At 39.4% G+C, this 12,708-nt stretch overlaps 1 protein-coding gene across 1 annotated transcript; it reads left to right on the top strand.

Annotated features, from left to right (window-relative positions):
• Window positions 1–5,869: 5,869 nt before the first annotated feature.
• FGF23 (fibroblast growth factor 23) lies at window positions 5,870–9,175 on the top strand. The gene is made up of 3 exons (XM_013197209.3): window positions 5,870–6,236; window positions 8,163–8,266; window positions 8,738–9,175. Exons 1-3 carry the CDS (start codon window positions 6,014–6,016, stop codon window positions 9,173–9,175), a joined length of 765 nt encoding a protein of 254 aa, XP_013052663.2. The 5' UTR covers window positions 5,870–6,013.
• The last annotated feature ends 3,533 nt before the right edge of the window (window positions 9,176–12,708 follow it).

The raw sequence follows: 12,708 nt of genomic DNA on the forward strand, positions 1-12,708 counted from the left end.
GACTTAGCTGTCTAGTTTTGAGGAGAAAAAACACCCAAGAGCTACTACAAGTATGTGTGTCAGAACAACATTAACTTGAAAGACTTTCACTGCTATGGTACTTTATATGAAATTACAGGGTGCACACTGAGGAATCAAAATACATATCTTTAGTAAATATATATATTATATATATATATATATGTATTTCAAGCCACAGGTTATCAGAAGTTACTACCACAAGACACTGGGAAAGGACACCTAGACCTAGTTCGGCCACCTGTGTCCTTCAAGCAGATCACCTCAGAGTTTGCTCATGGAGAAAGAGCAGCAGGTCCTGCAGCCAAATATGAAAAGAGGTCTGTCTTTGTGCTCTCTGCCTTCTCCTTCTCGGTGTACCCCCTCACACTTGTACTGCTCACTTTGAACACTTGCCTCCCACATATTCCCGTTCTGGGGCTCACCCTCAAATCCCTACCAACTTTTCTGATGTCTCTCACCCTAGGCCAAGTCCATCCTCTCATCTACCTACCACCTGGAATATTAGCTGGGTTGGTTGTGCCCAGGTGCTGACCTGAGGTTCAGAAGCAGGTCCCTGCATACGGAAGGGTCTTCCCACCCCCAAAGGAACAGATACCACAGCCTGAGAGACTCCATTTCAGGAACTGGAAGCATCTCGTTGGAAATGGAGAGTATCAGCAGCTGTCATTTCAGACTGGGACCACTCTCTATTCCGCAATACCTAAGAAAATTCAGACCCTTTAAAATGACAGAAACACTCTCTGTTCAGAAAACACAACCTTTTAGGGACTCGTTCTGCTTTGACTGGGAGCTCTGCCAATGATTTCAGCTGGGGGAGGAATGAGGCCCTTCATTTCAGTCAGTTAGAGTAAAACAGCACAAACAGCATCACAAATGCCCATCTGGGATGTTTACAGACTGGGAAGTCTGATTTCTTATTGACCTCCTCCTCAGAATATAGTGAAGTACTGGGGCTTTCTGCTTCTGACCATCTTTGTAGCATTACATTTTGAAAACCCATAATCTCTAAAGCCACTGGTAAAAATCTACCTCCCTTTGGGAACTGTGAATGAGAGCTGAAAGCTTATGCCAGCCTTCCGTCTAACTGGAAAGAAAAGAGGCTAGAGGAAAAAACAGGCACTCCTCATGAAGACCATATACCCTGCATCATGTGGACACAGGCATCAAAGAAGCTGCTCCAGAGCTTCAGACGCACGTGACTTAGCACTTCCGCAACTGGAAACGGATTTCGAAAACGTCTGCTATGTAGAGAAAAGGTTGAGGGGAAAAAATAGAAGAGCCAAGACAATATATTTGGAAGTACATGGCAGAAACTGCTAGTACACGCTGTGGTCCCAGACCCAGTGGGCTGTGCTTACTTCATTTGTTTCACGTAGGTGAAGATGGCCAGGATGTTTGCTTTAGTCGTGGGCAGTGTGACAAGAATGGGATGTCCAAATAAGGTCCCTCAGGATGTGTTTAACAATGCTGGGTAAAGTCTGTGGCGAAGGCTCATGCATACACATACTCACAGAGCATCCACTGTACATACTGTCGACTTGGTGCGTCATTATTCCTAGAATAACTACTACAGAGGCACTCCACCCTTGTACTTTCAATGCTGAAGATGTGATTGTCCCAGAGCCAGTTATTACAGTGATTTTAGGAAGAGGAGGGAGGGAAAAGAGGCCCCAGTTTTTCTCACCTTTTTGAAGTGATGCAATGTAAATAAAAGTGTTAAAAGCAGAGGTAGTTTCAAATCTGTCAACTCAAACTCCCTTGCAATCTTTGAAACAGCAGAGAGCAAGAGGCTTTCTGAGGCCATCTGAGATACCTGGGAACTGCGAGGGCAATTCCTGCCCAGCCTCACACACTTACCACGTGGCTCCTAGCTAGGGGCACAGGCTGACTGTGAATAGGGATGGTCAACATCCCTCTGTCCCTAGACAGCCAGAGTTCTGCAAAGGGACAAGCCACACACCTGTTTAAATAAGGGTCAATATGCTTTATTAAGCAACAGTGCTACAGGTGCTCCTACGTGATCAAGGTAGTCTAGCACTGTGAGGGAACATGCCTCTTTACTTATAGGAGAGTCCCGGAAGGCAACCACATTATGTTGATTTTTTTAAAAAGCTTCTTTTTAATGTGAAAATTTTTGATGGTGCATAAAGCACTTCCAAGGTGTCTGGAAAAGGTAACTGAGAGCAAATAATTTGTAGTAACTTAAATTTGTAATAAAAAGCTTGCCTTTCCCCTGAAAGTCCTCTGCAGTTGACTGAAGCGGTAAACAATAAAGGAAAGGGGTTACTTTGGTAGCAGCTATAGAAGAGATGACACACAGCTGCTGAGATCAGGGTTTTATAGAGTTGAACACATAAATTTTGATTAAAAAAAAAATACCTAAGGCTGAAACACGACATCGTTTACCTAGGGGAAGTCAGAGTTTAGGATGCTCCCATGAACCTAACAGACTTCCCTTTGCCTACAGTCTTGTGTATAATTTACTTAAATTACAGAACTTTCCACCACACATTTACTTTACTCAGGACGGAAAGTTATCTTGTTCATTTACAGATATCCAGTGTTTTCTGTCTACTGTTTGCTGCATGTGCTGGTGTCGCGCTTAGAGCACACTTTGTACCGGTGAGGCACTCAGGCGTTACAGCTGAGGCACCTAGCACAGTCAAACCCGTGCTGCCTCTGCAGGAAGGAGGCAGTAGGAGCAGGCCTGGGGTGAAGGCATGGCAGAGGGAAGGAGGAGAAAGGGACCCAGTAAGGTGCTGAGCATCAACAATTTTCTCAAACACCTGCAAGCCGAGCCCTGCTGTTTTCATCCCTTCTCTTTAATCTTGCTCCGAAGTGAGAATTTCCTCACTTTATCTTAGTGGTCCCCAGCATCCATGATAGCTGGTAACTTGGGATGTCAGCGTCTCCTGACTGCCCTTGCAGGATGCTTCCAAGGAAATCCCCGTGCCACCTGACACTGGCTGTGTAGCATCCCTGCAGTGAGGAGTAGAAAGCACGATGTGGCCATCCTCATGGTAGAAACGACTGCGTTTTGTTCTAAGGCATATGCCAGCCCTGTTCTTTCCCACCAGCACACCCTAAGCTCCACATGTGCTCACGATGTTGTTTTCAGAGCACCCACTTTCCTTCCCATCTGCATAAAAGTGTAGGCTCCTCAGAGCAGGGACTAGCCTATTGACACGGCTGAACAAAACTTAACACTAGCTGAATTATTCAGTTGGATTAAAGAAGCAGCTCAAGAAGAACAGCAGTCCTAAGTTTGCTGAAGTGTTTTTGGTCTTCAAATTCAGTTCCATTTTTTCTCTCCTCTAGAACTAGAAAAATCTAAGACTGAAGCTAATTCTGTAGGCACTGACAAAAGCTGTCTTGGTTGGTCAAACATCTCAGAACAATACAGAGAGCTAAAAAAGCAATATCAATATATGTGGTGGAAGTTGCACAAATATTGTTACTACTGATATAACAGCATAATGATAAAAGAGAAATAAGGTGGTTAGTACTTCTAACAGATGCAGCTGAAAAATCAAGCAAACAGGTGAATGGGTAGGAGAAGTTAAGCAGCATACCAAAAGAAAAAATAAACGAATCAACCAGGAATAAAAAAGCACAAATCTCTGACAGTGTACATTGATAGGTTTAAAACAGAAATGTCAATGAAAAGGCAAAACCTACATTATCACCCTCGAAAGTAGAGAGTTTAATATATTCACTTTAGCCCAGCAGCTAATACACAACTCAGCCAATTCAGGGGTTTTGCTGACTCTATAAGAAGCTTTTGAAAATGCCTAACAATTTAAGCATATGAAAGAACTCTTCGCTTCTTTGAGACATTGAAAAAAAGAATCAGGTTCTCACAACTGCTGTGTGTTACCACAGGGCTTGAATACATTTTTTAAACTCCTGAGAACCGTTTCTCTGTAGCTAAGACACCAGAGAGAGATCAGATGAGTGCATAATGGTAAACACAGGAAGACTTCACGATGAATATGAAATATCAAACCAGAAAAAGTGCATTAACAAAAAAATCACAAAAATTTCCAAGAGGACACAGGATCCTATATGTGCCTCTTGTGGAAAATCTTGCAACTACTTCTGAAGTATCCATATCCACATTTCCATGGTAGTCTAATGAAAGGGAGGAAAAGGCAAATGAACAAACAAAAAATACTTTTGTTTGAATGCTGGACTGAAAAGCTTCAGCAGATAATTTCAACACTAAACAGATGCATCACTTAAAAAAAAAGGGGGAAAAAAAAAAAACATACAAAACACCTCCTTTCCTTCTAAGCTATTTTTTCAATTAAATGGCAAAGCATTTCAGATGTTATAACCAGTGAAAGATTTGTAGCCTAGATTGCCTCTCAGTGAAGACAGTTTTGTCAATCTACTCAGCTTAAGACCCTTATACACTTTGACCCTTATACACTTTGGCTAAAAAATGCTGTCATTTACACAGGTGTATATACAATGACGCAAGCTTCTAGATTTACACAGGTGTGACAGAAGTATTTGGCAGAAGTATTTTGCTGATTAAAAAAAAAAAAATCACATCAACCTTTACAGTTGTGTCAAGCTATAACGTATTCTGTGATGATGGCACTGTTCCACAGGTTCTTCATGGAACTAAAATTTTTGCACACTGTGTCTAACTAAAGAGTAACTCACTGATATCTGTGCTTGGAATTAGTGAACTTAAGACTGCTACACTTAAAATCCTTGGGTTTCCTTTAAAAAAGTGACCAATTTATTGTTTAGTACTCTTTTCAGTTCTATATTCATTTTAAAAAGAAATCTAAACACTGCCTAGTTTCGTGACCTGTTATTCCTATCATCATTGTTTTACCTGTATATCCAGTTTCCCATTAGTACAGCATTTTTTTACAATAAACAGAACCATATATTTTTTAATCAGAAAATTTTTTTGTAAAACCACAGTACGCTGGCAGGACAACTGAAAAGCAAGTTTAATATCTTGGAGTGTTTTTTAACATTGCTTTACATTTATTACTTTTCAGTTTGGTCATGTCTCTAAGTAGTTCTTCCAAGCTTTCTTGCCGTACCTGAAGTAATAAAAATGTGACAATATGAATGATTTTAGTTTTGATTCAGATCTGAGATCTTCTGGCCATACGAACCAATATGGCTCTATAAAAGACTGCCAGCTAGATTTGCAATGCAGGTTCTTGAAGATTCTAAGTGTTTTGCAGCTAATTTTTAATTAGTTTTGCAGCTAATGTTTGGCCAACTTCAAATTAATTAGGTGACTCAAATAGGAGAAATAAAAGGGAGAGTTTATTTGAAATGGGCTCCACTTACTTCAAGTTTCACTTGCTTAAATGGGGAAACACAAATATCAGTCCAAAAGCTCATTGTTAAACTTATACTACAATGAAAGGGGAATCAAGTCCAGACCAACCTAATATCAGCTTTTGATACAGCTGTGGAAATTTTTAGTAGCATTCGGTATTTTCACCAAATCAAAATGTCATTTGGAAACTGAGAGGGAGATGGGAATCTAAATAAACATCTCTGAGAAAAAAAAAAAAAAAAGATAACTCAAGTTTAAAGGGCCATTCCCTTCTCTTCACAGAAAGTACAGTGAAGTGCTCCTCCTGGATTTAACAGTAGGGGCGTGGGAAGCTCTCAGATGTCACAGGGTTGTAGATAACATTTGAACATATGATTAGCTTTTGTGAGCTGTCTTTAGAAACCTTACATTTTTCCTCCCCGCACCTTACCCAGAGATCCTACGTGCTTTCCTTCCCTTGAGGTTTTGGGACACTTAAAATGTTGCTTTGACAAAAATCAAGGATGTGGAGAAGTTTTTCCTGTGTGATGTCATTTTGCTGCCCTTTATAAGCCCCTGCAAAGAAGAAGGGAACCTATCCGAGAATTCTCACTCCAGGCACATGCAAACAAGGGAAAGCAAGAAGCACAGAGGAGTATCAAGTTTCAGATACCAACCAGCCACTACGAGCAGAGAGCCATGCCACAGACTAGTCCCTACAGCCGCCTGGAGCACATGCTGCTTGTACTCTGTAGCCTGAAGGCTACAGTCGCCTTTCCCAACTCCTCTCCACTGCTGAATCCCAGCTGGGGGAATGGAGATCGCCTGATGCACCTGTATACATCTTCAGAGAGGAACAGCTTCCATCTCCAAATCAATGCTGATGGCTACATTGATGGTGTTCCTCATCAAACCATATACAGTAAGTAGCTTACTATGGACCCTCAGTCTTCATGGGAACAGGGGAGGGAGGACAAGACTTTTGCTTTGTCGCTACCTGTAGAAAATTCCATCCTCTTGTTAGGTATTGGGACAGAGGAGTGTAGCTATGGGATGGAAAACACACACAATTATAATGCTCCTTTTGTATAACAAATACAACTGCTTCAAAGAAATATAGCAGGTGGGAAATTTCTTTTGTTGTCTCAGAGCACTACGTTTCTATGGTTGTTGTAATCCTCTTCAAGCAAAAACGACCTGAATTATCCTTCACTGCATGATTTTACCCACAGTTTCTTATGGAAGTTCCTATTAGAATTTGGTGATATGTCCCAAAGAGCTACTTCACATTGCAGTGACAGCATTTTACTGAAGAAAGTCATTGCAGTACCGGTTGGGGAACTGATTGTGTCCGTAGAATCTTTATTCTGGGGTAGAGAGCTGCTAAATACTAAAACCAGGTCATGTCCTTTCAAATATAACAGTAGCTCTCTTTATTTGAAATTGGTTTGTAAGGCAACCTTCAAATTCTTATGTCCAAAGAAGGTGCGTGGCACATACACAACTGTGCATAGAACATGGGTAAATAAGCATGAAACATTTGATTAAATGGGGGGAAATTGCAGAAGGCCAGACCGTCATAAATGAAGTGTTATGCCTTTGGAGTTCATGAGAAGTAAACATCCCCTTTTGTAACTAAAATCTTCTATCACAGTTTATTGTCATGGAAAATTCAGCTATCCTTTGCTGAATGCCTGCCCAAACAGCATAACTAGCTTAAAAAATGTTGTTGCTTTTGTTGTTTATTTGTTTATTACATTTATTTTTTTTTTTAAGGCACAGGGTTATTTCATAGGATTCCAAAATTACTTCTCTTCTAGCATCATTCAAATCACAATTAGCTATGCACCATAAAGTCATTTATATCATTACCACATAGCATGTTCTTCACCAACACAATGAAAAATGTAAACATATCTTGTGATATTTGTGTAGAATTATATAAGGAAAAAAAAAGGTATTTTGAAAAGTTGTAATTTATTAAGGAGAAAAAAGGACCAAGTTTCACTATTTTTTCTTGTAAGGAATTACTGATGAAACACTTGTAAGAATGCCTGTGCTGTCTTGCTGCTCTTCTTCCTGCATATTTATAGGTTTTATAAAACTGACTTTTAAGTATGTTGGTCAAGAACCAGGGAGAGATTGTCGACAATAACAGCGAGCAAAATATGATGTTTTGCCAATTTCTGCCATGAAACAAAACCACCTATATTTGGAATGGTAGAATAGGAAGGTGGAAATCAGACAGATAAAGAAGTCCTGAAAGGGAAGGTGACTGAATCTCTGTCAGGTCACCACAGTGCCACTCAGACGCCAGGTAAATAAGAAGTCCAAAGTGCTGCACAGACTGGGCGGAGGCTGGGTGTATACAGCTCTCCTGGGTAGGACCTAAGGGTTGCAGTAGGCACCAAATCAAATACAACACACTCCTTTTGAGAAGATGACAAACCATCTACTGTGATGAGAGGATCAAGTGAAGTTACTTTTCCCCCTTTAATTGGTATTGCAACACTCCTCCCTGTCATGGCCAGTGACAGAAGAAAGGGCAAAGGCCCCAGACTGGGGTTTGGGACTTCAATTAGGATGTTAGAAGAAAAATGTCTTTGAGATTCTACTGCAGCACTGGAACAGGGCAACCAGAGAGGTGGTAGCATCTCCACTCTGGGAGCTGTCCAAGGCTCAGACAAAGCCACAGATATATCTAGGGTGCACAATAGTCTCAATTCGCATGGGAAGTGGGTTCAGACTCCTCAGAGGACACTTCCAGACACCATTTCTGTGGACCTGTAAGGCAAGGGTGCTGTGTCAAACTGGGTCCTGGATTTAACATCTTTGTTTTCTTAAACAGGTGCCTTAATGATCAAGTCTGAGGGTGCTGGCTGTGTAATAATCACAGGTGTGAAGAGTGGACGCTACCTATGCATGGACATGAAAGGAAACATCTTTGGATCGGTGAGCCACCTTTACTAAGACTCAGCTAGGGCAAATCTGTATAACTACAGCAGGAGGATGCAGACTAAAGAAAGCTGACAACCTGCCATTTAAATTAAAATTTCTTTTTTGATTGTATTGAATTGTAGGGCTGACAAAAATAATTTGAATTCCTGTCAGGATAAATGAGAGCAGAATGAGATCCAATGAGATCTTACAATCTTGCTGTAGTGTAGATCCACAGGTCGGGAGTAGCTGAAACAATGCAGCCCTCTGAAAGAAATGTTATCTGAGTAATACCTAAGTTGAAAATGTAGGCATCCATAATAGATTCACGTTTAACTGAGCCTGATTTACAGAGCTGGCAGATAAGAAAACACCCTGCTGAAAGATCTCATTTCTCTTTCCATCTTTAATTGGCACTTGTCTTTACCAAATGCCTTCGATCACAGTTGTCATTCTTTTTTTTTTTCTTTTTTTTTTTTTTTTAAGCACTACTTCAGTCAAGAGGACTGTGTGTTCAACCATAGGACACTGGAAAATGGATATGATGTGTACCAATCTCCCAAGCACAACTTTCTGGTTAGCTTAGGCAGAGTTAAACAAGCTTTCTTCCCTGGTATGAATCTACCACCGTACTCCCAGTTTTTGTCCAGGAGAAATGAAATCCCTTTGTTTCGATTCAACACACCTGAGCCCCACAGAAACACTAGAAGTGCAGATATTGATCCAATGGATCCTCACCAGATCCTGGTCCCACAGAGAAAGGTCTCTGCATTAGGATCTCAGCTGCAGCTACAAACAGACTTTTCCCACGTGCCCAGGGAACCCATGAGAATCAATCAGAATGATGTGGTCAACCCAGATGACCCACATGCCATGATGGATGCCAGGAGGTACGCAAGTCCTCGCTTTTATATTACAAGATAACTGGGGCCACCTGCAAATTGATGACGTGCGTGAGTGAATATAATAGACAAAAGGAGGTGCCTAGCACACTCAATTTCTAACTCTTAAGATAGCTGTTAGAAAACTGAAAGATACTGGGAAAAAATCTTTTATTTCAAATTTTGTCCTTACAGATGACAGTTCACTGAAAAAAAGAAAAAGGAAAAAAAAAAAAAGAAAAAAGAGTTGCACTCTGCTTTACTGGAAAAAAGATATATTTTCAAAAAGAAGAATAGAAACCAAATATTTTAGGGTCTGAATTACCTTTAGTATGCATCAGTGAGAAACAAAATTCACTGGAATGAATGGGAAACTGATGTTGTATTACTGATGTAGCTTGGAAGAGACTTGGGCCCTGGAGCAACTGAGATTCCAGCAGAGGCAGAGAATCCTCTTACCAGCTCACTTGCAAGCACAGCAGACTAACTAACCAATGGTGTGTTATATTATTATATAAAACTTATGATATATATTTTTAGCTGTTAAGATTGGAACTTCATCTCTTTTCATGCCTAAAAAGTGACCACTCTGGTGTTAAAAAAACAAACAAACAAACAACAAAAAAAAACAGCACACATGGAAAACTGGAGTAACTGACAGGAGAACAAGGATCAAATAATTTTGTGTAGAAAGAGTCATTTCTGACACATATTGATTCCAAGCTGAGGTTTAGAAAAAGAAGAGCTGATTTCGCCATTTCTTAAGTCCTTTTCTATCACACCTCTCTATTCACTTAACTGTAATGACGTGTTATAGAAATATAATGCAGAAACATTCATTAATTTTGCATATTTCCAACAGAGAGATAAGTAACAGAAATATTAATTACCAATAGTGTGTCAAATAGGTTGTGGGTTGTTTTTTTTTCACAGTGACAGGCTGTTTTTTTGTTTTGTTTTGTTTTGCACAGTGTTTAACTCTGCACAGTGCTGAATTTTGGGGAAAAAAGTCCCTGCAAATTATGCCTCTTAGACATTAAACTATTAACAGTTAATGAAGACTCTCATCTAATAAGTGAAAATGAGGTGTGTATTTAGAAAAGTAGAATCTAAGTTTGGCATCAATGTTTTTCTCTAATTCTGAGCAGGTATCAGATGATTTATGTCTGTAAGAGTGAAGTTACCTAAATATGATCAAATCTCTAAATGTTGACAAAACTTAGACATCTAGATTGGAATATGTTATGGGTAAGTTTATTTGTCAAAATATGACCTCAATATATACATTTGACATTTACAAATCTTTAGTTAAGATGAGATATTTGCAGAGCAGAGCTTTTCGTTGTAATTTAGGTGTCAAACTGTTAACTGGTAGAATTCAGTATAGCTTCACTGGTTTTAGTGGAGCTATATTCAGGACTCTGAAAATTGTATACATATTTAGTTATTTTTCTCCTTTATTCCTTTTACTTTTAATCCCATCTTCCTGGAATTCTAAATCTGAGTAATTCTGAAAAAGCTTTTCTTGATGTACTCCAGCAGAAATCAATAGCATCAGAAATCAACAGCTGGACAAAAATCCAGTGTGGTGGATATATGAGGAGGGTTTTACATTTTGTTGTGCATGTGCTTTCTGTCAAGTTGCAGAACCTTCTGTTTTGTTTACTTAGTATATTTAACGGTCTGATACCATTCTGAAAATGGTACATTTGGCCAGTTTTCTTGGCAATAACACAAAAGATGTCAGGCTAGATTCTGGTCCTGTTCTTCCTACTGTCTGGTGAAGTAATTCACTGAAGTGACTGGAACTGCATCACTGTAACAAGATCAAAGTAAGACCCACTAAGTTCTTTTTTTTTCCATGGAAATTCTGGATTTAGCACAGGGTCTGTCCTACTGACAGCATTTAAAACCTATTTATATATGCATATATAGTGATATACATACAAAATATTTATTTATTTACAACCTCCAGGTAGTTATGTTAGAAAAATCATAAGGCCTGATTCTGCTGCTACAATAGTTTTGCCACTTGGCATGATTCTCAATTCATACAAGTACCTAGGAGCACAGGACAATCCAAATGATTAGGATTAGACCAAGAACTGTGTCTCACAATTTATTATTTTTCATCCTCTAAACTCATCGTATTTATAATTAGTTTCTAAGGAAAATAAGTGATTCTAATGGACTGGGAGAACTGAAGAGCAGGGGGATAAGTTGTGTATTTTCTTGCTTGTTCAAAATACCACAAGACTTTCTACCTTGTTGTTTATGTGGTGAACAGGTATTGTTTTATTTGTGTTTTAGTTTAATATTTTTACTTGATTTCTTTACCATTCTTCTTGGCTTTTCTCCTTGAGAACTCTGGACTGCAATTACACAAGCAAAAGTTTAATTTTGCATAAATTGTTTTAAGCTACAGAGAGCTCTCCAGGACTGCGAGTCGACAGATCTACAAGTTTTAATCATGAAAAATTCTGTCTCAATCCATATCAAGCTTTAATGACAAAATCCTGTGGGGTTATATCTTTATGCCATCTCTATATTCATGCATCGTAACAAAGAAAGAAGGGTTGCTCACTCCACGAGTAGCCAGGAGATTTAGTCCCTATGCTAAGAGTGAATGCACAGTAATTTTTGCATCAAAAACATATTTGTAACTACAAAGAAATGTAGCAAATGTGTCAAAAGAATTAGTTATTCAAAGGAGATGCTGGCCATCACCAGCTAGTAAGAAAGCATTACTTTATATTTTAATATTTCAATATTTATTTATTTATTTGAGTGGGTCTGAATTCCCATAGAATATTTATAAATATTTATAACAATGTATTATAGTGACCATTTCCTTTTATAAAATACCAATAAACTTTTCCTTCTCTCAGAGTGGTGGATTTTGCATTGTTTGTTCAAGTCCCCAATTCAGAAAAAAACTTGAATGGACAAATGGTACTGCCTGTGTCTGATAATGTGAGTCCTACTGTCCTCTGTGATTCTCAGCTTCATAGATTACAGGTTCCTGGGTGTTTCATGCACCACACCTGTGAAAGTTGTGTGAAAGATGATGAGAAAAACAAAGCCTTAGTGGGTCTAAACTGACTGTGAAGAGATTGTCACCTCTACTGGGAAACTGCTTCTGCAACACAAAAGTAATGGAAAACTGCTGGTCTAGCAATTCAGTCCTACTGGGAAATGCTTGTGATCCTGACTCGATCTTAGAATAAAAGGCATTAGGTAAATTACTGTTACTTCTATCTTATTGCTGCTCATACAAAGTATTCTTTCTCCATTCCTACGGCCATGATCAGGCTGTTTTGCAGCAAACAGGTCACAGATTGAAAAAATTGCAGATACTCCCTTTCTGCAATGGTATCCAGGCCCACAAAGACCTAACAGACACCCTCAAAATGGCAAAGGGCCCATGGGTCTGATAAATTATCTCCTTGTAGTGCTCCCTCGCCACAGACACTCTGTGGCTCTCTGTACTGTACATTCAGTGTTAGTGATAGTCATTAGCAGCACCCTTTGCGTCTTCCATGGTGCCAATACCAAGAGAAGCATCACATTACTATG

This window comes from Anser cygnoides, chromosome 1 (genome assembly GCF_040182565.1).
Source record: "Anser cygnoides isolate HZ-2024a breed goose chromosome 1, Taihu_goose_T2T_genome, whole genome shotgun sequence".
Taxonomy (NCBI): domain Eukaryota; kingdom Metazoa; phylum Chordata; class Aves; order Anseriformes; family Anatidae; genus Anser; species Anser cygnoides.